At 44.4% G+C, this 26,111-nt stretch overlaps 2 protein-coding genes across 2 annotated transcripts in view; one reads left to right on the plus strand and one right to left on the minus strand.

Moving 5' to 3' along the window:
* SH3RF2 (SH3 domain containing ring finger 2) overlaps positions 1-4,500 on the plus strand; it is a 128,015-nt gene extending 123,515 nt beyond the window's left edge. Inside the window, exon 10 of the mRNA XM_021702047.2 lies at positions 483-4,500. Within this exon, the coding sequence (XP_021557722.1) occupies positions 483-560 (78 nt within the window). The 3' untranslated portion in view covers positions 561-4,500. The remainder of the gene's footprint in view (positions 1-482) is intronic.
* Positions 4,501-6,262: 1,762 nt separating this feature from the next.
* PLAC8L1 (PLAC8 like 1) lies at positions 6,263-25,414 on the minus strand. Its single transcript, XM_021701965.2, has 4 exons — positions 25,290-25,414; positions 19,593-19,729; positions 7,492-7,628; positions 6,263-6,403 (listed from the first exon to the last, which is right to left on the minus strand). The coding sequence occupies exons 1-4, from the start codon at positions 25,412-25,414 to the stop codon at positions 6,263-6,265; spliced, it is 540 nt and encodes a 179-aa protein (XP_021557640.1).
* Between the last annotated feature and the right edge of the window lie 697 nt (positions 25,415-26,111).

Below are 26,111 nucleotides of genomic sequence, written 5' to 3' on the forward strand. Positions count from 1 at the left end.
TTTCGCATCAGATAGAAGTCCCTGAGTCCATGCTATATAAATATAAGGAAAAGCTTTTCCATATAGTAGAGTGCCAACTACTAAATGTAGAAAGAATGATGGAATTTTTTAAAAATTACCATTTGGCAGCCACTAGGCTAATACTTGGTTCATGCAAGAATCATCATTAGATATTAAAATTAGTGGATGAAAGCTTGAAGAGCTCAGAATATTTCCTGTCATGACACTTATTAATCACAAAGAGGAGAACAGCAACTTGATAGCAGAGAAGCCCGGTAGAAAACCACTTTAACCAAAAGACCACAGTTAGCATCACCAGGAGTGGGGAACTAGATGCTGTGTACCTCCCGATAGGATGAACACCTCTTCTGTGAAATGAAAAGAAAGACATGTGTCCAAAAGGCTTAATAATTTTAAAGAGCTATAGTTCTTTCCAGGGTGCACTCACAGAATAGATTCTGAAACCTTTTTCACCTTCGCAGACCCTGCCTTGGTCATCTTCCCAGGAGGAGCTAGCAACAACTGGGATACTGAAGAGAACACATCATCTGCTTGGATAGAAACTGCTCAATGGAGTTTGTGGACCATGTGATAGTCCTCAGACATCAGGGATGGTACCGGAATACCAATAGGCCGGCCTCTGGGGCAGAAGGGCAAGAGGAGAAGGAACACATCTGTCCTCATCTAGAGCATCTGTGGGTGGTGAGCCGGAGAGGGAACAGCGCATGACTCACAGGCTGTTCCAGGTTACAGCAAACTCCCACCCCTCCTATTATTCTGTTCTTTTGTCAGAGCCAAACTTTATCTTGCCAATTTCTCACACCTTGGCACCTAACTGACAAATGAAAAGACTAGACATCAAATTCCTTCCAGCTCTGTGACTGGCCAGTCTGTGCAGCTCACCTTTGGAGCAGTGTGGGCAGGGGCTGGCATGATATTCTCCTCTTGGACAGTCAAGCCAAAGAGGCCAGTGCCTCTTCACAAGGCCCCTAGCTCTAACCCCCTCTCCTGACTCCCAGCAAACATCCTGAGTCCTTCCACCACATCTGTGTTCTTTTCTAATCCAATTCCATGCTATCTTCCCCCCACCCCCGACACTGATCAAGAGGGTTTCTGCTAGAATATACTGATTAAAGAAATGAGGACTTGGTACATAAAGAATTTCAGAACAAAAATCCATGAAGAGAGCTACCACAAACTACAGAGAGGCTATTTGAAGTCTAAAGATACAAAATCACTTAAACCATGTATTCTTTTTTGCTCAGAAACAAGTCATTTTAAAGGGCAAGTCATTAGAAGATCTTCTACGCCTGGTTTAAAAAACTCTAAAATACAAATTTTACAACCAGCATGGGGCTCAAACTCAACCCTGAGATCAAGAGTCGCACGGTCTCCCAACTAAGCCAGCAAGGTCCCCTACCCTAAAATACAAATTTTAAATTATCCGTGTTAACCAGAGAGAGCCACAGTCCTGATAAATGCAATTTAGAAGTAGCCTGAGACTCCTCGGGCCATCCCCTATCTTAAGACATCGATGAGAATTTCATTTTTAAAAGCACATGCTCCCTGATTATTAAAGACAATGACAAGAACACAACAGTATTTGGATACATTGGTTGTTTTAAAGTTCAGGATTGTAATTTTTCACAGAAACCACGTCAACCTGTCATGGAGTCCTGCTTGTAAGCAGGAGCAAGCATCAGCCAAACCCTGAGCAGAGTAAGGAATATATTTTGTGGTTACAGGAATGCTTTCTTCTATGTGAAGCTGCCGCATGCAGGACTCAAACTACCACCCATCTCTTAATTAAATGAGTAACTTGGACTTTTTAGCCACACCTTCCTCTCAGTTAACCCCAGGGGAAAGTGATAATAAGCAACAACAACCCCAAAGTAATTGGCTTTATCTGCCAGGTGGTGAGTGAGAAGCTAAGAGGTATGGAGAGACCACAGAAAGGATAATTCAGGGATGACACTGCCTCTCACACATGGTCAGTGATGCTGTTGCCAACTGTCTGTCGTCCCTTCTCTCTTAACTCCTCTGACTCAATGTTAGTTCCATTTCCTCTGGGATGAATTCAGGTTTGGTTGGCTCCTCTTTAGCCCCAGTAGCAAAGGATCCAGAGATGCTGCCTTCAGATTCTGGAATCTACTTGTTACTACCATGAGGCCCTACAGCCCACCTATAAATAGGTTTCGGTGACTTCATTTTCCAGAGAAAAGTCATTCAATTATCAGAGTTGGAAGGAATTTTACTTTTATAGATAATGCTTGGAAAGGTAAAGTACAGGCAAGCTGCCCACACAAAAGCAAGTTGTATAAATTGGGGGCGGAGGTAAACACACATCTTTGAGTCCCCAGAAACCATGAGACCACATTAGCTAATTATAGCCTTGTGTTCAAGGGCCTCTCATTCCCATTTGCTGCTTCTCACATTTTCTTTCTTCTTCCTCTCCCATTGACAGCAACAGGAAATCATTCCTAATTTGTACACTTGCTGTTTTTTAAGTCTCTGGGAATTTTCCATGACTTATCAAGTGGAGGGTTTCATGGAAATTTAGCTTTTCCTTTGAATCTGCTTAGCCAAGAGACCAAATATTTTTTTAAAAACATTAAATGAAGAATCTGACTTGTTGCCAGCCAAACAGAGGCTTAAGAAAGGCACCCCCACTGTCCCTGTTTCCTAAAGTTTTCATCCGGACTGTCAATTCCACCATAGAGATTCCAAAAAGTCATGGGCCAAAAAGTGGTGGAAGGAGTGGGAAGCAGGTGAGGATGAATTAGAATGGTCAGAATGAGGTCAGCCCAGAAATTTACCCTAGAATACCCTAGAAGAGTTTGCTAACCACAGAGTCTGGATTTCATCCTCTGGAATTGTTGCTTCTTATTCCATGTGGCTCAGGAGAGGGTGTTGTTTAGGGGAAAAAGCAGAAAGACAAAACGGAAGGGGAGAAAAATTCGCTCCCCTATGGAGATGCAAGCAGAGAACCTATAGACTCTTGTGTCTTGTTTTTTTAAGTACAGTGTTTTTAATAGACCAAAAGAGAATCTTGATGAGGTAATACGTATGTGAGTGATGTTTATGAAATAGGGTGTAAAATCTTAACCATTATGGACTATTGTATAAATAAAGTTTAGATATATAAAATATAGAAACTTATAAAAGATCATTTTATAGAGCAGGGGACACTTAAGGAATTACAAAGTTTTCATATCTTTGTTCCAAAAAAATAGAAAGTTCCAAGGCTGGCAGCTTATTTCCTTAGTATATTCCACTGTAAAGGCAAGAACTTTGGTGGGGTTTTATGTGTTTTCTGGTTTTGTAATTTATAATAATCTGTATGGATTACTTTGAAATGTGTGTTGCTTGTGTGTTCATGTTGTTTCCCCATGCGGAGTCATCAGAGATCTGTTCCATACTTTGCAACTCCGAAAACCAAAAGAAATTTTCTAGTGAAAAAAAAAATACATGGAACATGCCTTCACTGTTGGGAAACCCTCGGATTTCTGCCACTGACAGCTTTTTGCAGGTCTGAGGAAATAGGAAGTTTAATACCAGAGTTGTTGTCTCTCACTTAAATATTGGGTGTTGGTTCACTTTTCTCCTGGGAAGAATGCACGTATTTTTGGTCCTTTTTTTTCTTGCACTTGACATGATCTGGAGGAAACCAGAAGTCAGGGCCCTAAACTGCCTTGCTTTGGGACCACTCTCCACCATCAGCTTTCAAAGAACCATTCACATGCTAATTCTGTTTTCTGTTCTGTGATTTGGTGGTAGAACCACTGCTTTTTGGAGCCCAGTGTTTTGTTTGGGTTTGTGGCTCTGATGAAGTGTTGAGTTTGCTCTTTCCTAGCCAGACTAAGGAGAAGAAGCCAAGGGAAACAAGGGTCCCCTTGCTGGACACGTCCACCTGCGGCTCCCACCAGCACAGGAGACCCACACCAGAGACCAGGGCCCACAGTACCATCTGCTTTCCACGTGGGGAGGGGGGTGCCCATCATGTCAAAGTGGGGACATTACCCAAGTCCCCTTCATCAGAACTGAGTACAATTCCCAGCTGTAAGCCTGAGAAGCCTGATGTGTGTTTTAGCATGGAACAATAAAGCCGGGTTAGCTGTCCCTCGGGCCTGGTGTTTTCAGGAGCTGGTTTGGAGGGGGAGCGTGTTATCGAGGGTTAAATATCAACGTTGAGCATTTGCTTTCCCTGGCAGCTGCTCAGGACGTCCGAAAGGGAGGGCCGGGAGGAGAGGCATCACTGTGTCAGACGGGAACGGCTGGGGGTCTGTGCGGATGGCCGCCACGGCCTCTTGGAGCTCCCCAGGCTGGGTTCGTCTCTGGAGAGCAAACTCCCAGCTGTACAACCCCGAAGGCCCAGAAAGACCTCGGCCAGAAGCCTTCTCCGCTTGCTTAGCGCGGAGGTCGGGAGCACAGCCTCAAGAACCTAACTGCCTGGCACCTCGCAGCTATATGGCCGTGGGCAAATCACTTAGCTACTCTGTGACTCCGGTTCCTTTTCTGGAAAATGGAGCTCTCATAGCATCTTCTTGAGGAGTGTAAGGTTAAATGTCTTAAAACACAGTAGAGCACTTTGAACAGGATCTGGCATAGAGACAAGTGGCCACTAAAATGAGTTTCACCACCTTTCAAAATGTTGGCCACATCCACCAACCATCCATACTGTTACTTACTTAAGATTATTCGAATGGATTCCATTTTTTTTTTAAGATTTTATTTATTTATTTGACAGAGAGAGAGACAGCGAGAGCAGGAACACAAGCAGGGGGAGTGGGAGAGGGAGAAGCAGGCTTCCCACTGAGCAGGGAGCCCGATGTGGGACTCGATCCCAGGACCCTGGGATCATGACCTGAGCCGAAGGCAGACGCTTAACGACTGAGCCACCCAGGCGCCCTGAATGGATTCCATTTTAATCTAAAATTTAATTGAAAAGAAAACTTTATATCCCAGCTGTAAATGGAAAACTAACATAATTTGCTATGAATATAAGGTAGCAGTTAAATTGTTATAGCAACTCCTGTTTACTGAGTCCTTGCTACTTGCCAGGCAGTGGGCTAAGAGTCCTGACTTGTTAGAATCCTCACAGCCCTCTGAGTTCAGCATCATCCTTTTACAGATGAAGAAACTGAGGCACAGGGGCATTAGAAAATTTGCCATAGTCACACACTCAGCAAATGCGGGCGGCAGTTCGGGCTTCAGGACACAGGCTCGTCAGCCCTGTTCTGTTCCGCCGCCCTGACAAAAGCAGTATTTCATTCCTGGGGCTGACAGGTGGCGTACAGCTTCCCAGGACTTCAGTAACTAAGTGCTGCAAACTGGCTAGCTTATGAGTGAAACTCAATCTCTTCCGGTCTGGAGGCTTCAAGTCCAAAATCAGGATGTGGGCAGGGCGATGCTCCCTCCAAGACCTCCCTTGCCTCTTCCAGCTTCCGGTCACCCCAGGCATCCCGTGGTTTGTGGCTGCATCGCTCCGATCTCTGCGTCTTCACATGGCTGTCTTCCCGCTGTGTGTCTGTCTTTGTGCCTCCTCTCTTCTTGTGAGGACATTAGTCACGCTGGATTTGGGCCCGCCCTAATGACTTATCTTAGCTTAATTACATATGCAGGACCCTGTTTCCAAGTAAGGCCACACTCACCAGGAGTTAGGACTTCAACATATCTTTTTTTGGGGGGGGGGGGGGGGGGGGGGGGGGGACAGGCAGACCAATTCAGCTGCCCACCTAAGGCTTCGAGCTTGGGGCCGAAGACCCGCCAGTGTTGGAGAGTGTTCAAATCGGCAGCCACCTGAGGCCGTCTCCTTCATGCGGTGGGGACTGAAGGAGTCAGGACAAGGGAAGGACGATGCTTCTCTGTTTTAGTGAGACTTAGTGTCCAGACGAGGTGCTAACTAAGATTAACCATCTCCTGCCCCACTACTGGCTCTGTGGGTGAAGGGGGTTAGCAGAAGAAAGCTTCCCAGGGAAGGATGGCGGTAGGAAGATGAGGGAAAATGCAACCTTCTCCAACTCCAGGCAGGTGTGGAAGGCACAAGCTCATCTCTAGGTGGCGAGGCTGGAATAGCAGATCCAGACAAATGCCAGAGAGACTTCATCGGAGGTGTGTGTGAAGAAAGAATGAGAGCAAAGACAGTAGGGGAGAAATCATTTATTTTCTTATTATTTCCATGAAAGCTTAAGAACAATCTCTCTTCTAAGAGGGGTTTGAGAGGAGGGTGAGGGGGGTAAGGAGGAGGCGTTTTCTCGCTCTGTCAAATAAGGTTGTCCTTGGTTGAAGGAGCTGCATAGATTTCGTAGAGTTGGGAGGCCCTCATCTTGAGCTCCCGGGCCACCTGACAGATGGAAAAGGGCCAACAGCAGTGCACGGCGAGCCAGTCCTCACACAGGGTGCCCTAGGGGAAGACCCACGTCTCTGTCCTGGCTCAATCATACAGGCTCAGTGCCATCACCCAGGGGCCTATCCCACCCACTGCTTCTGAGTTCCACCAAGTCAATGCCCTAAAGGAACACCCGGGGACACCGCTCCAGCAGGATCCCCAAGTGCCAAGCAGCTCAACTGCTTATCAATCCTTGCAGTTCAGAGACCTGGCCTTACTTAGGGCTTTTGGTACAGACTTCACACTTGAAACCACTGGTTTCTCTGTCAACATCTTTTTTTTTTTTTCTATTAAGACTTAATACTTATAATTACTTCATTTCTTTGGAATGGGTACTAAATGCCTATGGTCCAACATTCTCACAGGAAGAAGGCACAGGAAGTAAAAAGTACATCCCTCTTCCACAGCTGTCCTAGCCACCCACTTAAGTTATCTGGGGGCAACTGTTGTTGGCAGGTTTGTATATACACTTGCAGATAAATTCTATGTCCACACAAGTACATCTATAGTCCTTCTACGTCAATAGTTGCGTACTTCTGTGTCTTGTACTTTTTATTCACTTGAAATATATTTTAGGGATCATTCCACATGAATATATAAGATGTCTTTTTTATTTTTAACTGTCCACATCCTGATATGTATGACTTGTCTCTGCTCAGTCTCTCATTGTACCTCAGGCTCAGCTGCACCAGAAAGTGACGGGCTCTTTGAAGCATCCCCAGGGAGCCCCCAAAGTGAACTCTGCGGATGCCCCATAGTCTTCATTTTCACTTAGACCATCCCAAGTATATCCTCCAAATTTGGTGCAATATACCTGTCATCTTGTCTTGATGCAGTGAGAGAGAGAGAAACAGAAGCAGCCCATTGACCCAACATCAGCATTATAATAGGTACCCCTTGGAAATACCTTTCATCATGTGGCATTTTGGTTCATATGAATGAAATCAGAAATTTCTTCCCTTTCCTTTCCCAGTCTTCCACTAAGTCTGGTGTTTTTAAGCATTCTCACCCAGACTTTTTTTTTTTTTTTTAAACCACGAGTTTGAAAGACATTTAGGTTCTTATATAGATCCAAGTTCACATACACATTCAAACACACTTACCCGTATTTTATGTCTCTCTCTGGTGCCAATTCTCAGTGCAAAGGTGGACCCGGGTAACAGTGGCCAACAAAGGCACTCTCCATGATGCCTGGCGATGTCACACTCAAGGCACATTGGACAAAACAGACCACAGAAACCTGTCAATAACACATAAAAGAAAGCCACGGTTCTCAGATGTGCTCAGAGCAACTTCACGTCTCAAAGAGCATTTACAGCCCGATGCCATCCATTTAATACCGCACTGTCTCCCTGCAATCAGGGACTGAGAATGAATAACCAATTGTCAAAACTCAGTGGATGAAAATTGCCATAACCGAGCCACATCAAAATTGTCTTCTTTTGTTAAACACTGGCAAAGCTGAACCTGATACAATTCTGTCAGCATTCACTATGGTAATTGTTTTTTCCTGTCAAGAGAAAAGCATTAAATAATTTTTTACAGTTGAATCGTAGCTGTTGCTTCTATTATGTTCATCTATCTATTTTCAATACTTAAAATAGACCCAGTATATGATACTTGTGAATAGCAGGCGTCTTTCTCTGTAAATGTGATTGAAAGCTCTTTTATGGTGCACTGATTCTGCCTGCTATTCTCATCAGGACTGTATTCTATTTCTCAGGCCAGAAGGTTACTCTAATTTTTGCTAGTTTCATGGAGCCTCTGACATCTGCCAGTTTTAATCTGTAACTATTAGAGGCTTGGTTCCTTGAACATCAACTGGAAACAGTTTGTCATTGATTCATTCATTGATCTTTAAATCCTGATACTGTTTCTTACACATTCTGCATGAACCATCTAACGCAGAGGTTCTGTTTTAAATACGTTTTGGGTCACAGACCCTTTTGAGAGTATGGTGGTAGCTATGAAGTCACTCCTCAAGGGAAAAGAAAAATACATAGACGTGCAAAATTGTGCATTCAATTTTGTGGGGTCCAAGGATCCACTGAAAGCTATCAACAGACTGCGGGTTAAGAATTCCTCATACACAGTTAAGATGTTATGTCATCTAGCATCGCAAATGAGGATGACCTTGAAGAACACAAATAATTAGGACTATAAAACAGCAAAAAAATTAAATAAATAAATGCCAAAAAGCTAACCAATACCTTTAACGCATGTATGCAATAAATATTTTCAGACATAATTTATATACAAGAAAATGAACAGACTGTAAATATTTTGTTGGGTGACTTGTGACAATCACGTTCTCACCCAAGTAACCGAACAAGTAGAATATTGCCCTCAGAGTTCCCTTGTGCCCCTTCCCAGACGATCCCAATCCTCCCATCCCCACTCCAGAGGCAACCACTGCTCTGATTTCTCTTCCCATTGATAAGTTTTACCTCTTCTTGGACTTCATATTAAGGGAACCATGTTTACTTTTATATCCACCTTCTTTTATTCAACATGTTTCCTGAGGTTCGTCTTTGCTATTATGTGTGTAGTGCATTCTTCATCGTTGCTCAGTAGTAGTCCAACATATGAATACTGCACATGATAAGGGAAATCTGTGTCCTAAGATGGCCAACCGAGCCAGCAAGAGAGTCCCAGCCCCTGCCCCGGGGCTCTTCCGGGTTCTTCTCCCCGCTCTGCTTCCCCCGCGCACACCAATCCAGGTTCCTCTCCCTGCCCCGCTTCGCGCACGCGCCAGAAGTGCCAAGTATGCGGAAGTAGAAGTGTATAAATTACCCCCTTTGTGCTCGGGGCTCAGACCTTTGGAGCTCACTGTCCTCTGAGCCTGCCGGCGTTAAATAAACCTCCTATCCTCCAAGATCTCCGGGTGCCGCTTGGATCTTCCGTCGGGCGATCCAGTCCAGGTTCCATAACACACAAACCGTTTCTCCATACTCTCACAAGCTATTCCATTCTCTGCTATTGTGAATATGTACTATGAACGTTCCCGTACAGGTCTTCATGCGGACATACATTTTCATTCCCTGTAGGTGGATTCCTGGATGTGGATTTATGTTGAACTTGACAAGACATAAATATTTGCACCACTTAACAATCCCACCAGCAATGGACGAGAATTCTAGTTGTTCCATGGCCTCACCAACATTTGCAACTGTTGGTCCTTTTGATTTTAGCCATTTCAGTGAGTATGAAATGGTAATGACCACAGCCTTTAGAGCACCCACCAAAGAGGCTCACGTACCCTGTCACTAGAACTTCCTGTCAAGGGCCTGTCTCTGCTACCTGTCCTGCCCTCCCTCCCCAAAAGGTGCGAGTACAAAGTCCCACTCCCAAATTCAGTGACAAAATAGCCAAATGCGAGGAATGCTGTTATATCCTAGAAGCTCAGAATGATGTTCCGGGATTGTGGACTTCACCCTGGCTGTGGGGGGCTGAGGTAGCACACGTGCCCACGGGGCATGAGGACTCCGCGGGGAGGAGGGTAAGGAGCAGCCTGTCTTTGGGAAACAGAACATCTATTTCATCCATTTAGGAGTCATGAGATAATCCGCTAAATCACGTACTATAGGCATCCCTTGCCCCAAAGCAAATTCTGAATTCGGCCTTGAGTGAGTCTGAGATGTTTTGCCCCACATTTAAAAAAAAAAAAATCATTACTCCCAGCTGGATCAGAAGGCCCCACCCCGCACCGACCACTGGGATGAACAGCGCAGAGGACAGATGGCCCAGTCAACTTCCTGCAAGTTCACAGCGGTCATATTGCAGGCAACCTTGAATTAGGAGACTTGGAAATCATGGCACATACAAAAAAAATCAATCAAATCTCATTTTATCCATGGATTATGAAATAGTGCAAATGCCTGCAAATAAAAAATTAATCAAAAATTGCATAATTATAAAGCTGGCAAGCTAAGTGAATAATAAATTGTGTTTACACAATCGCCTGAGCTGCACCACTATCATTGGCAAGGAGAAATGCCCACCACCCTCAGTAAGTATATCGTAAAGACGTTGTTTTGTGCATTGGAACTCCTGTATCTTATCTTTATGACTGGTATGTCTTTTAAAAAAATACATGCTGTTATTTTTATTTTTAATCCTTTCCATCAGACAACCATGTTATCTAAGTGTTCATTAGGATGCAGTTACTAGATGCTGAAGGCAACACACCAAATGCACATTCAGTTACCTTGGGACAGTAGTCAGATGGGATTAAAAAAAAAAAAAACGCTATGAAAGCCAAATTCTTATTATGTAATAGCTAACATTAGACTTCACCATGTGCCAAGCCCTGCTAAAAATACATTGCATTCATTAACTCACTTAATTCTCACAACAATCTTAAAATACAGATACTCTTATTGTGTCCATTTTAATGGATGAGCAAACTGACAGGCAGAGGGATACGTTTATTAGGAAGGAGCAGAAGCCAGATTTGAACTCGGGTAGTCTAGCCCAAAAGTCTTAACTACTACACACAACACCATATGTTCTCATATTTTACGTATTTAGCATGTCACAATGGTTGTGGATTTGTGTGCTCCGAGACAGTATCCTCACTACCACTAATTTGTATTTATTCCTGTGGGATGCTCTTACATTATGCAACTTTAGGAAAGTTCCTTTTTTTTTTTTTTAAAGATTTTATTTATTTTTCAACAGAGAGAGAGAGACAGTGAGAGAGGGAACACAAGCAGGGGGAGGGGGAGAGGGAGAAGCAGGCTTCCCGCGGAGCAGGCAGCCCGATGCGGGGCTCGATCCCAGGACCCTGGGATCATGACCTGAGCCAAAGGCAGACGCTTAACGACTGAGCCACCCAGGCGCCCCAGGAAAGTTCCTTCTTGTCAGATGTTACAGCCCTACACAGTGGATTGAGTGGCATTAAAAACTCTTGGCTCACACCTCAAGAGGAATGGGCAAGAGTGGGACCATGGGATACTGTCTTAAAGAGTCTCTAGGAGAAAATACTGCAACATAGTTGTAAATTCCTACAAATCAATATATAAAGGATTAAACAAAAGAAGAAAATGGGAATAGGACATGAGCAGATAATTTACGAAATAGGAAACACAAATGGCCAATGACAACCATGAAAAGCTAGTCATCAGGGAAATGCATATTGGCATGAAAGCATGCCAATTTTTCAGTATTTACATTGTGGGAAAACCATAGAGAAATAGGTACATAGCGCTTTTGAAGGCAACTTGGGTGAATCTAGTAAAATTTTAAGTACACTAGGGGGGCGCCTGGGTGGCTCAGTCGGTTAAGTGACTGCCTTCAGCTCAGGTCATGATCCTGGAGTCCCAGGATCCAGTCCCACATTGGGCTCCCTGCTCGGCGGGGAGTCTGCTTCTCCCTCTGACCCTCCCCCCTCTCATGCTCTCTCTCTCATCCTCTCTCTCTGTCTCATCCTCTCTCTCTCAAATAAATAGAAATTAAAAAAAAAAAAAGAATAGATAAGAACAGGGGCACCTGGGTGGCTCAGTCGGTTAAGCGACTGCCTTTGGCTCAGGTCATGATCCTGGAGTCCCGGGATCGAGTCCCGCATCGGGCTCCCTGCTCGGCAGGGAGTCTGCTTCTCCCTCTGACCCTCCCCCCCTCATGTGCTCTCTCTCTCATTCTCTGTCTCGCAAAATAAAATAAAATCTTAAAAAAAAAAAATGTTAAGTACACTAGGATCTAGTAATTCCACTTTGTGAGCGTCTACCCTAGAGTAAGAGACTGTACAGGGATGTCCACTGCAGCATTATTTGTAGCTTGAAATTTAAAACTTCAATGTGCACTAATAGATGAAAGTGTAAATAAGCCACAATGGTGTAAATCATACTATGGAACAATTAAGAATGCAGTGAAAGATTAAGTACCAACAGAGTTAAATCTCTAAGACATATTTTGAGTTAAAAAAAAATCAAATTTCAGGGGCACCTCAGTGGCTCTGTTGGTTAAGCATCTGACTCTTGATTTTGGCTCAGATCATGAACTCAGGGTCATGAGATCGAGCCCTCCATCAGGCTCCACGCTCAGCAGCATGGAGTCTGCTGGAGATTCTCTTCCTCTGCCCCTCTCCCACTCGTGGTCTCTCTTTCTCAAATAAATAAATAAATAAATAAATAAAATCTTAAGGGGCGCCTGGGTGGCACCATCAGTTGGGAGGCCAACTCTTCGTTTCTGCTCAGGTTGTGATCTCAGGGTCATGAGATTGAGCCCCACATCAAGCTCCATGCTCAGCAAGGGGTCCACTGGAGATTCTCTTTCCCTGTTCCTTTGCCCCTCCCACTCCTGCTCTCTCTCTCAAATAAATAAATCTTTTTAAAAAATCCTAAAAAAATGGACGCCTGGGTGGCTCAGTCGGTTGAGCGACTGCCTTCGGCTCAGGTCATGATCCCAGGGTCCTGGGATCGAGTCCCACATCGGGCTCCCTGCTCTGCGGGGAGCCTGCTTCTCCCTCTCCCACTCCCCCTGCTTGTGTTCCCTATCTCGCTGTGTCTCTCTCTGTCAAATAAATAAATAAAATCTTTAAAATAAATAAATAAATAAATAAATAAATAAAAAATAAAAAAAAATTAAAAATCCTAAAAAAATAATCAAATTGAGGGGCACCTGGGTGGCTCAGTCGTTAAGCATCTGCCTTCGGCTCAGGTCATAATCCCGGGGTCCTGGGATCTAGCCCCACGTCGAGCTCCCTCTCCCACTCCCCCTGCTTGTGTTCCCTCTCTCGTTGTCTCTCTTTCAAATAAATAAATAAATAATCTTTTAAAAAAAATAATCAAATTGCATAATGATACATACAGCATAATACTATTTATGCTTTGTTTAAAGAGTTACAAAACAATAGTACATATTACTAAAGGCTACATATATAAACACAGAGAAAAAGATCTGGAAGGAAACTCTTCAAACTGATTAAAAGAGGAGACATGATTTCCTTTTCTGTAGTGTTTCATTTTTTTACAAGGTGAACATACTCATGTGTTATTTGTGTATATACATATATGCAAATATATATTATCATATTTTATTTACTTGTTTGTTTTAAGGGACTTGGGCTCAAAAGGGATTTGAGCTAGAAATTCAGCCTCTTCCTCTTACATTACATCCAGAGGCCTGGTGGTTATATAAGCATCCACTGCCTAAATGTTCCGGGCCTGTCCCCTGAGATGGGCTCCACCCTCATGCATGGAATGTGATTTATTATTCATCCTTCTCACTCACAGGCGAGTCGAGAGAAAAAGAAAAAGCCTACACAGAACCAGAGTGTGGAGCCCCAGAGAGCAGAAGTAGGAAAGGTGGGTGGAAAGTGCAGCGACGCATAGTTCAGATCAATTATTACAAAAAGGCAGAACCACTGAACAGTAAGAGATGCTCAAGAAAGAAATGGGCACAGTCATACATTGTGGGTGGGAGTGTAGGTTAGTACAACTTCCAAATGGAGATCCAGTTGGCAGGATCTATCAAGATTTAAAATGGTACATACTATTTGACCAGCAGGTTTATTCCTCAGCAATTGCCCAACAGGTAAACTCACACACATGCAAAATGCCATCTGTACAAAGACATTCACGGAGTGTTGGTTTGAACATCAAAAGGTCTGGAAACCACACTAAGGTACACCAATGGATTTCTGGATAAATAAATTATGGTACCTTCATACAACAGAATCTATGCAGCAATTTAAAATATTGGGTGTCTTTACAATTCTATTATTTCTGGAAATTATATAAATACACGTACAGCAAAAAATCTGGAAGGAGAGGTACCAAAATATTAACAATGATTATCTCCAACAGCTGGGATTACAGGATACTGGTTTTCTTTTGTCTCTGTAGTTTTCTTTTTTATGATGATTACACGACAGTTTTATAATAAAAAGAATAATCTACTTTCACTTAAAATTATTTTATATCTTTACAAGCTTACAGACAGTATTTCAGCTCAGGTAAGAGTAGTTGCCTCTGCAGGGAACTGGGTGAACAGATGGCAAATCTATCAAAGGGGTAGGTGCTTTTGAATTTTGCATCAGGTGCATGCTAAACTATTCAAAATCTTTCTCTTTTTTTTAAGATTTTATTTATTTGACAGTGTGCACACAAGCAGGGGGAGCAGCAGAGGGAGAGGGAAAAGCAGACTCCCTGTTGAACAGGGAGCCTGACATGGGGCTCAATCCAAGACCCCAGGATCATGACCTGAGCAGAAGGCAGACACTTAACCAACTGAGCCACCCAGGTGCCCCCCCCCCTTTTTTTAAGCACTGAGCTGACTCCCAAGGAGAAAAGCCCTCCTTCCTAGAAATGCTCAGAAAGCCAAAGCTGTTCTTGCCAGGCATAGTGCAGGGGAGGCTTAGACAAGCAGGTGAGAGGTCAAATCACCTGACCCCAGTACCCCTTCCGACTCAGAGAATTTATGATTCTTTCAATGAAGGGCAAGAAAGAAAGAATCCAGTGAGAATACAGGTTAAAATTCATTCATTGATGGGTTGTTCAGCAAACATTTATCAGTGCCTCCTATGGACCAGGCACTCTGCTGGGCACAGCAGGGGTGAGCAAGACAGCAGTGGTGTGTGCTTTGAGAGAGGTACACTTTACCCAAGATATAGTTCAGGGACACAGATCCCAATCTGAGGCCTTTTCAATGCTTTTTTCCTCTTCCAGAAAACCAAAGAAAATCCTGGCCCACTTCATTCTGTGCATCCTGGGTATCTGGTGATTACTAGTCACACAAAGCTCTTCACCCCCCGCAGTGCTTACGGTGCCCTCCATAGGGAGGTGATCTGAGTGGCTGGTTTCCTCCCATCTTTCAGTATCGGCTTTAAGTTGGTTCCTCGAAGAGGCCATCCCTGACCCCACTCTCCTAGTTTCCTTCCATAATACCCTATTTCTTTCTTTCACGGCACTTATCACAACTGCCATTATTTTGCTTATTGTCTATCTCCTCTATGAAACCTTCTCTGTCTTATTCACTATTACGTCTGTAACACCCATCACCTGTCTACACAGGGGTAGGAACTCTAAATATTGAATTACAAACCAATGTGGATTAAACCTCCCACATAAACCTTCTCTGGTGCACCATCACAAACATTCCCAAAGCCCGGATACCTCGCCTCTCACCCACGACAACATTTAGCAGCCACTCATTTCCCCGTGGCTTTATCTTCACAGCTGAGCTTTCAGCAACCCCATCTCCAAAGGACTCAGAAACACCCCAGTGCACTGTGAATGCAGATAAAAGCGCCCAGGTGGGAAGAGGGAGGCAGTTTTAAAAATGTAATTGTGGACACCTGCGTGGCTCAGTCGGCTAAGCGTCTGCCTTGAGCTCAGGTCATGATCCCGGAGTCCCAGGACCGAGTCCCGCATGGAGCTCCCTGCTCAGCAGGGAGTCTGCTTCTCCCTCTGCCCCTCCCCCTGCTTGTGCTCTCTCGCGCGCGCTCTCTCTCGCTCTCTCTCAAATAAATAAAATCTTTAAAATAAAAAATAAAAATAAAAAATGTAATTGCAATAACATGAAGAAGCAAAATGTCAAAAAGAAATGGAAATCACTGCTGTTCCTAACGTATCCTTTGCTTAATGGATGACAAATTGTAGCAATAATTCTCAACATGTAATGGAAAGCTGTCCCAGGATGGGAATCTGGCATGGACAAAATCATGGAAAGCAGCTCTTTTTTGTTCCCAAGTTTGTCACAACTATTTACACAGTGGCTGGCTTGAATTGAAATTTTGTGGATAAAGTAGCCCTTTTAAACAAGGAAAGAAGCCCAGGATCCATAGCACTCACATTCCACCTGTGTCCTGGGAATGACAAGCGCAGAGAATGAGCGTTTAAGGCGATATCACCTTGAAGTTTTCTTCTGAGACAGCTTCGAGACACTGTGAGCAGTCATAAAATGGAGGTCCATCCGGGGAATAACAACTGGGACCCAGAACATTCCAGATCACCTTATACTGTATATCCATGGCCCCTTCTCCACGGATCATGCCAAAATGTCAAGAATGTTCTATTTCTCCTCACATCCTCCCTTCTCACCTTGTCCCCAGAATGGGCTCTCAAACGAACCAGCAGGAATCCTCAGAAGACGGAGTGCGGTTGGTCTGCACATTAATGGGGGTGAGGGACAAAGCCAAGTAGTGAAGCAGCGTTTAAGGCAGGGGTGTGGTGAGGATGGTTGTTTCTTTAGCCAACTTTTTAGGTGCTCTTGGGATGGAGTAGAAATCACACTGCAGCAGCCAGTCTATCCCTCCTGACTCTACTCTTTGCTCTCAACACGCTAGAGGATAATAACGTATAGTCACAATAATATTAATATCTCAGATTCACTAAGTGCATTGTTGTGCACTTGTTGGGCATCCCTGGATGACAGCACCCCAGTAGTAATTTGGGAAAATCATCCCTTCACTACTGAGGGCAATACTGATAGGACTGTTCTTCGGAATGACCTAGGCCTGGCAAAATGAACTCCAGCTGCTCCATCAATTCTCAGAAGGAAAAACAAATAAAAACGTTTGGAGTTGATCAGAGTGTCAGCTAGCTCCTGATTATGCAGCTTGTCCCTTCTGAGCTTAGTTTTTAGTTGATTTTTTGGTTCTGTGAGCTACCCCAAAGCCTTCAAATGAAATCCAATGTTTGTTTGTGTATTAGTTTCCTAGAGCTGCCATAACAAATACCACAAACTGGGCACCTTTAAGCAATAGAAATGATTCTCTCACAAACTGACACTTATCAGAGGGGAGGCGGGTGAAGGGATGGGTGAAACAGGTGATGGGGATTAAGGAGGACACTTGTCGTGATGAGCACCAGGTGTTGTATGGATGTGTTAAATCACTAAATTGTATGCCTGAAACTAACATTCCACTGTATGTTAGCTAACTGGAATTTAAATAAAAACTTAAAAAAAAATTATTTTCTCACTGGAGAATTCTGGAGGCTAGGAGTATGAACTTAAGGGTTCGTTCCTTCCAGAAGTTCTGAGGAAAAGTCTATTCCATGCCTCTCTCCAAGCTTTTGGTGGATGCTGGCAATCCTTGCATTCTTTGGCTTATGGATGCATTATTCTAATCTCTGCCTCTGTCTTCCCATGGCTTTCTCTTCTGAGTGTTTGTGTTCAAATTTCCTGTTTCTTATGAGAAACACCAGCCATTGGATTAGGATCTACCCTAATGTAGTAGAACCTCTTTTTTAACTTGACTACACTGCAGAAACCCTATTTCCAAATCAGGTCACATTCAGAAGTTAGAGGTGGACATGAATTTTGAAAGGACTATTCAACCCAGTAGAGCATGCAACCAAAAAAAAAAAAAAAAACCTGATCCAGTTAAATTCCAAGCCAGTGTTAAGAATGGGTTCTAGGCATTATGTTTTAATGTGAACAGCAACCCCTGAGGTGAGCGCTTTTATTATACTCACTTTAGAGAGGGCAACATGAAGACCCAGAGAATTTGTTCAAGATCAAATAGCCAGTAAGAGGCAGAGCTAAGATTCGAGGCAAGGTCTCATCTGACACAAACATGTTCTCCTCCCCACCACACTATATTCTAGGCTTTGCCCTACTTGAAAATGCACTGATGACCCCCTAGCCCCCAACTACAAGCTAGGAAAGGAAAATGGTCCACTTCCCATTTCCACGCTAGGTCTCCACATCTCCACATGGCTATTCTGCCTTCTCTGTACCTCAGAACAGGGGACAAATGAGGTCAGAGTATCTGGAAGAGAACGAGGAAGAAAGCTGAGAGAATCAGAGAATGGCTGCCATCATTATCTGATCAGAGGTCCACACGGGTAGCAGAGGCAGGAAGAAACCTGCTGAGCTCAGCGTCAGATGGGCAGAGGGACAGGGATGGAGGCAGTCTCTTCTCTGTGGGGCCCAGGCAAACGGTGAAGGGCTCAAGCGTAGAGGACCAGAGCACCAAAACATGGCGGGAGAGCTTTAGCCTCTGTAAGACTCTGCTGAATAGGGACTTGGACCATGTAACAGCTCAGGTGGGTCTCTGATCAATCCTGTGAGGCTTTAGGAATGAATCCAGATCTTTCAAAAAATCAGCAAAGGGCAGAGAAAGCCATATTCTTCAAAAATAGTAGATCCAGGGCCTGCTGGATTTTGAATGTTAGTGATTAACACTTATCCAACAGAGACCTCCCCACCAGCCACCCAGCATCCCCCAGAAAGACTCTGTGGCTGAGATGCTCCCTAGCATCTGCAAAGGCAGGACCCGGAAGGGGATGCTGATGTGGTACCAGAGACGAGTCAGAATGTCCTAAGATAAAAATAGAATCTATATGCTTTGAACTTCATTCCCAGGGGAAAATCATGTAGCTAGAAGTGTGTTATTGGTACCTCTCTAGAGCTGAAAGAGCATCTGAAAATATTCCAGTCAACATAGGGGGCTTTTTGTGATTATTCTTGTTCTTATAAGAGTACTACATATTCCTCCTAGAAATACTAAAAAGAGATAAGCAAAAAAGGAAATAAAAATTACTCATTAGCCTGCCATCTGGAGACATGTCATAAACATTTGTATTTGTATCCGTCCAGGTATTTTAAAAATATCCCCCCACCAAAAAATGGTGTCTAACGTGCTTAGTTTTACAGTCTGCTTCTTTAACTTAAAAACGTACCACAACATCTTTCATCCCATTCAATGTTATTCTACAATGTGACTTTTCATGGCTGTATAATAACTCATTATATGCATACCCCCATCAAACATTTTAGGTCATTCCAGATTGTTGCCGTTATAACCAATGCTGCAGAAGTTAACGTTGCTAAATCTTTGCACGTGATTTATTTCCTTAGACTAGATGCCTGAAAATGTAATTACTGGGCCAAAAGCTATCTAACACTTGAGGTTCTTTTTATATGTATTGCTAAACCATCCGGCAGGAAGGTTATACCAACGTATCCTCCCACCAGCAGCAGATGGGGGAGCCCATTTCATGCACCTTTGCCAACAGTGGATTTTGTCATTTAAAACATCTATGAAGTCACCGCTTATTCTGTAAAAGCATCCCCATCCCTGAAAAGCAAGACTTTTCCTGCCAAGGAGTGCACGTGAGTCACTAGGAGATCAGTCCAGTTATTCTAAAGCCATTACATTTCTGTCCTTGTGCCTGAGGATGGTACAAGCTCCCGCACCCAGGGATGCTTTGGGAAAGAAAACAGTCAAGGAGGACTTGAATAAAGAGGGAACACGTACAGATTCTCCTGTCTCTGCAGACACTGAAGAGGCCGGTGCTCCAGTCTCCCCCAGTCTGGACAATCGCTGTGATGGTGGTCCTGCCAGGGGTTCCCCGGAGAGGCTGCTTCACCACAGCCTGAGCTGGCCCATGGCTCCTGGAGAGTCAAAAACAGTGATTAACTTGAAAACAAAGGCGATGGTTCAGAAGGATAACCATTAAGCCAAGACAGAGTGATAAAGAGGAGAAAGGGACCCAGTGATGTCAAGTGGCTCCTAATTTGTAGCCCAAGCTCCTCACCATCTGCCCCCCTTCCCGCTTCTCCCCTGACTTTGCCCTCTATTAATGGCATGAATATTCCAGACCCTGTCATTCACCTTTAAGGTCCAGCCTACTTCCTTAGTGTTTCTCAGTGTTTCGTAATAGCTAAATCCACAAATTTGGAACCAAGAGGCCTCAGTTCAAATGCCGGCTTGTCACTTCCTGGCAGCTTGACCTTGGCTGTTGCTTAACGTCTCTGTTTCTGTTTGTTCGAATGTAAGATTAAAAAAGATGACCTCGGGCGCCTGGGTGGCTCAGTTGGTTGAGCGACTGCCTTCGGCTCAGGTCATGATCCTGGAGTCCCGGGATCGAGTCCCGCATCGGGCTCCCTGCTCGGCAGGGAGTCTGCTTCTCCCTCTGACCCTCCCCCCTCTCATGTGCTCTCTCTCATTCTCTCTCTCAAATAAATAAATAAAAATCTTAAAAAAAAATAAAAATAAAAATAAAAAATAAATAAATAAATAAAAAAGATGACCTCATAGGATTATTGTGTTGAATGAAGGACATATAATTAGTTTGCTGTGTCTAGAATGTGTTTAACAAGTTGTCCTGAGTGAGGCTGCACCCCCAGGGTTTTGAGCCTTCGCTGAAGACACTTGGGCATAGAAATCGGGACTAGGCTGTGGAAGTTGAACACGCCATATCATTTAAGTGAACAACCAAGACTTCAGAAGATGTCTTTTTTTGTTTGTTTAAAGATTTATTTATTTATTTATTTTGGTGGGGGAAGGGCAGAGGGAGAGAGAGAATCTCAAGCAGACTCCCCACTGAGTGAGGAGCCTGACACAGGGCTGGATCTCACAACCCTGAGATCATGACCTGAGCTGAAAGCAAGAGTGGGATGCTTAACCCACTGAGCCACCCAGGCGCCCCAGAAGATATCCTGATGTCAAAGTACTATATGACTGTCTGGGGTTGGGGGGCACAAAATACAACTTTGGGTTAATTTTCTCTGAAGGGAATAGATATTCCACGTTATCATTCTGAAGTAGAAAATATGGGCCCAGGGGATAGTCTTCAAAAGTGAGGTGGAAAAATTCCCTTCTCTTTCTGGGGGCCGAAAGCCGGTTTTGCCTGAGCTCCTACCATGGAGATACTTAGGGCGAGTCCCACAGTGAAGGGTAAGCTGTACCTAGCCTCTGGAAGGGGCAGATCAAGAGGATGGTCGAGGGACCGCACTAGAATGAGTGTGAGCCTGTACCTGGTAGTAATTTTTCTACTTTGTGCTTCCCTTTTGGCAAGCCTCATTAACAGTTTGTACCTGTCTCTGGTGTGTTGTGAAGAATTAAAGAAAGAGCCTGCCTCACACATGAGACAAAATAAACAAGAGACAGCAGAATTTCTTCCTGTAACAGCTGCTGTTACAGGACTACTCACCAGGGCTCAGCACCTGTGACACATGGCCTGGAGGCCAGAGAGGGACATTCCCGAGCACCCTTAAGGCAACACCCTGGGGGCATCTTGGAAACAGCAGAAGGGCCCTTTGAGAACCTCTAAATCAGGGCGATAAATCCAATGGGGGTGCATTGTTCTTGTTAAGATCCACATCTCATTCTACCAACACTGCCCACGTCCACGCCTTACAAACCTGATGTGCTTTTAATAAACACATTAGCTTGTTAACAAAACAAATGCCCAAGCCTCACCCAGGCCAACAATGCTGGTCTCCAGACAAGAGGTACAGAAATCGAGATTCTTAACAAGGTTGCCAGCAATACCTATGCAGTCATCCTGACACCAGCCAGCCTGAAACCTGACACAGGTGGATATGAGGGCCACTGATAGCCACAACAGCCTCTGAGTCTCCCACAGGGTGGGTGGGGGTGTCAACGTGAGAGAGATGGCAAAGAACACAGAGTAGGAGGGAGGCTGGTGGGGAAGAGGACGGCTGGAACATAGCCGGTCTTCAGCGCCAAGGAGACATGAGCTGCAAGAGAGGTTAAGGTCAGGAGCTACATGTCCAGAAGTACAAAGTGGAGCTATAAACAAGCCCAACCCCTTCATCCCTTAGGCATTTAGAGACAATGCTTAGAGGCTAATGAGCTTTTCAAGAGCCTGCAACAGTATTTGAGACCTGGAATAAAGTACTGGCTCCAAAATATAAAAACTGCAAAACAGACTGCAAAATTAGTTAATGCTCAACTAAACACAGAAATCTAGCATTATGCCAATCTCATTAACTGTCAAATTCACAGATTCACAAATATTTTATTACATTTAAAAACAATTTAGAGGGGCACCTGGAGGCTGAGTTGTTAAGCCTCTGCCTTTGGCTCGGGTCACGATCCCGGGGTCCTGGGATCGAGTCCCGCATCGGGCTCCCTGCTCGGCAGGAAGCCTGCTTCTCCCTCTCCCACTCCCCCTGATGTGTTCCTGCTCTCGCTCTCTCTCTCTCTGTCAAATAAATAAATAAAATCTTCAAAAAAAATAAATTAAAAATAAAAACAATTTAGAATTCTTATTTGCAAAAAAAATCCCAAGTATGAATGATTGCTGAGAAACAAGAGCCAATCGTAAAATGAACTAATCGCGGAGAGCCAAATAATTTCAAAGGCAAAATTATAAAAATCCTTTCACTTAATTGTATAGCAGGGAAAGTATGGATATAATGTGTGGTATGGATACACTTTAATAGGTTTGTTACAATGTGGGTTCGGGCCCATGGTATGAACTGAACTGTGTTCCCCCAAAGTCATATGTTGAAGCCCCAGCCCCCAGTGTGACTGTATTTGGAGACAGCGCTTTTAGGTGATTACAGTTAAGTGAGAAATAGCAGTGGGACCCTGGGCTGATAAAATTGCCATGTAAAAAGGCCACGTAAGCACCCATCGAGAAGGCTACAAACCAGGTGGAGAGCCCTCCCCAGAACCCGATCACGTGGGCACCGTGACCTTGCACTCACTTCTAGCCTACAGAAAAGTGAGTGAATAAATTTCGGTTCACGAGGCCAGCCAGTCTATGGTATTGTGTTATGGAAGCTCAGAGTGGACTAAGACAGCTATGAAGATTTCAAACTGGTGCTGAAGAAACCATCTTATGCCTGTCTTATTTCCTCTGCTCCCGTGTGAGCTCCTTGGGGTCAGCGGGCACAAGCTGCTCCCCCCCCCCTTAACCCCGGAATCCAGCACACTACCCAATACCTGGCGGGCATGTGGTTATTTGGTGAACTGGACCAAACTGAATGTCCATTATCTCTTCCATTATCTTTGAGTCCTCCTCAAATCTAGTCATCAATTATATGATCTTAACTGTGTTTCCCTCTCTAGCAAAGGTACACTTCTCAGGTGTGGAGAGAGGAAATAAAAGCAGAGAGGAGCCTCAAAGCTTCCTGCATCCCTCCACACAGACTAGGGCATTTACCGCTCAATGTGATGCTCACAATCTGGGGTTTCCGTCCTTACACTAAGAGCTTCCAATTATTTCTGATTTGAGCAGAAGAATTTCTTAGGGCTAAGCCCCTGGATTAGATTTTCCCCTGAAATGAACCATTTACAGCTTGCAGCCCTAGAATAGAATTTTCTGCTTCTAGCTCAGCCTTTTATGATGGCAAGGAAGCCTGTCCTCTATTCCAAATCAAACAGCAAAGAGAATAGCTTCTCCTTGGTGGGGGAAAAAAAGTTTTTTGTGTTTGCCTAACTTTGAACTCAGCAAGTATACTACTGATTATCTTGATACCCTGAATCTTTGGTGATTTTTTATTAAAATGTTTCAATTGACATGCATTGGCTAAAAAATTCAGCTCAAGATTATAGTTTGTGTGTCATAATGAAAATACCAAGTACAGGGGCACCTGGGTGGCTCAGTCGCTAAGCGTCTGCCTTCGGCTCAGGTCATGATCCCAGGGTCCTGGGATCGAGTCCCGCATCGGGCTCGCTGCTCAGCGGGAAGCCTGCTTCTCCCTCTCCCACTCCCCCTGCTTGTGTTCCCTCTCTGTCTCTCTGTCAATTAAATAAAATCTTTAAAAATTTTTCTTAAAAAAAACAACAAAAAACAAGCACAGCTACCCTTGACTGAGCACATTCTATGTGCCAGGCACTTTGCAATTCCGTTAAAACCTGAATAATTTATCAGGGGCTGCTTCGAGTATCAGACTAAAGCACCTGCTGTAGCTCCCTGCACAGCTGTTAGCTCAGTGGATACTCCGGGGAATCTTCCACTACCATACAGAATAGGAAAGAGTCTGGAAACCGTGGATGAGGCGGACGGTCGCAGAGCTTTGCTACACCAGAGCAGCTGTCCACTTGCCATCAAATTCAGCAAGTTCTTCACTGAGTGGAAAGAGGACAGATTTTAGGCCCAGGCACACCAAAATTCACATGTGGCCCGGCTGCCTTCTACTTGTCTGACCTTGGGGAACACAAGTCGTCACCGCCCTCAGCTCTGGTCTCTCTCCCATAAAACTGGATAGGAAACATCCTCCCTCCGCAGTGGCCTTGAGGATTAAACAAGATCACGCTCCGGGCACACAGTAGGCTTGCAGTGGGTGGCAGCTACTGTTATTTTAACTTCATGATCCTGCACTTGGCCTAGGGTCTTCTGTACCCTTTCCTGAGAAACAGAGAATGGAGGCAGGAGCTGTGGAGCAGTTTCTCAGGTGTCACACGTGCTGCCCAAATACCTAAAACTTCGATCCCGGTGACCCATCATCCAGTTTTCCCAGGACTAACGGTTTTCCCAGGAGGGAGAACTTTCAGGGCTAAACTCAGGACATCCCCAGGTGAACCAAGAAGTTTAGTCACCCTAAGAGACAAGCAGCGGAGGGAGGCTTCAACCGGTGGGAGAAGGCTGACTCGAAGCACGAGGCAAGAGGCCCCATGCTGGGAGATGCAAGAGATGCATACCCTCCCCCCTTTCTGACCTCACTCTGTTCTCTTCTCGCCGCTGCTGCTAAGCGCATTCCCCACCCCATGTCCGCACTTGCCTGGTGCTTCAGCCTGAGGGAGGAGGTTCCTATCACCCTCTTCCTTGATGAAACTTGGAACTAAAAAGGGTTCATTCTGCTTTCTACCCAGGCTTCCTTGATTACTTCAAACTTAACTGAAGCCAAAGCCCTGGAGTTTTGATTTCAAAGGACTAGAAATTACTGGCAGCTACCAGAAGTCAAGTTTCACTTGGTCAGGGTTCAACATTGAAAGTTAAGAATAAAGAGACACCCTTTCACCCAAGCCAGCCCTTCTTTTCGCTATCCAAGCAGGGCCCGAAGGAACTGATCAGTTGCCCCTTTCCAAGTACCCATAGAAAATGATAGCAACTACTTTTTCCCAAGCCCAGTTTTCTTCTCTTGGCTCCTCATAAGAGGCTGATTTTTAGACAGAGAGACAGAGACAGAGAGAGAGATTTGATATGCTACCCAAAAAGAAAAAGTTAATAGAAAAAAAAAAAATCACCAACTCTACCTCATACTAGAAATAAAATGTTGTTCATCTTCAGATGAGATGAGTGAAAGCAACAGAGGTGAGTGTACGTTGAGAAAGGAAACATCCTCAGGAAATTTAGAGAAGTAATTTCCAAACCAATTCATAGTGAGGTGCTTTCCTGTCACTGGGACTCTCCTTCTCCCTTTGACAACAGGCTGACTGATTCTGAACTTAGATTCATCCAAAGTGAAGCATCTCTTCTAAAGAATGTTGCGTTGATATTCTGGAACCTGAGGTCACAGCACTTTACTAACAGACATCCTATTTCTTTAAAGACACGTACACACAGGGGCACCTGGGTGGCTCAGTTGTTAAGCGTCTGCCTTCGGCTCCGGTCATGATCCCAGGGTCCTGGGATCAAGCCCCGCATCGGGCTCCATGCTCAGCAAGGAGCCTGCTTCTCTCTTTCCCACTCCCCCTGCTTGTGTTCCCTCTCTCGCTGTGTCTCTCTCTGTCAAATAAATAAAATCTTTAAAAAAATAAAAATAAAGACACGTACACATCTAACTGGACATGTCCATGTTCAGGATATTAGGAGTCCCTGAAGTATGTCTCTAGGACATGCCTTACACAGGTGTGGACCCCAGCAATGCTGGGAAAATGTCCAGAGAGGAAAAAAACTTGAGAAAAAATTGCAATTGAGGGAAGAGGTCTACAATCTTAATTCAGGGTTCCATGAGAAAGATAACAGCAGGGAACTGCCAACTATACTATATATTCTTCACATCGGACCCACGGAGAATGACTGTTGAAGGTTCTGAATTTCAAAGCATTTATTTGAGCAGGTTTGTGAGGAAAAGC

This window comes from Neomonachus schauinslandi, chromosome 7, assembly GCF_002201575.2.
Source record: "Neomonachus schauinslandi chromosome 7, ASM220157v2, whole genome shotgun sequence".
NCBI lineage: Eukaryota > Metazoa > Chordata > Mammalia > Carnivora > Phocidae > Neomonachus > Neomonachus schauinslandi.

What these genes read in the sequence shown, in the direction of transcription:
- PLAC8L1 (XM_021701965.2), bottom strand. Translation starts at nt 25,414, where the DNA reads ATGAATTGGTTTGGAAATTACTTCTCTAAATTTCCTGAGGATGTTTCC. An exon ending in CTGCAGAGACAGGAGAATCT is followed by an intron (nt 7,629 to 19,592) that starts GTACGTGTTCCC and finishes TGTTATTGACAG; the next exon opens with GTTTCTGTGGTCTGTTTTGT. An exon ending in GAGAGAGACATAAAATACGG is followed by an intron (nt 6,404 to 7,491) that starts GTAAGTGTGTTT and finishes GTCTTCCCCTAG; the next exon opens with GGCACCCTGTGTGAGGACTG.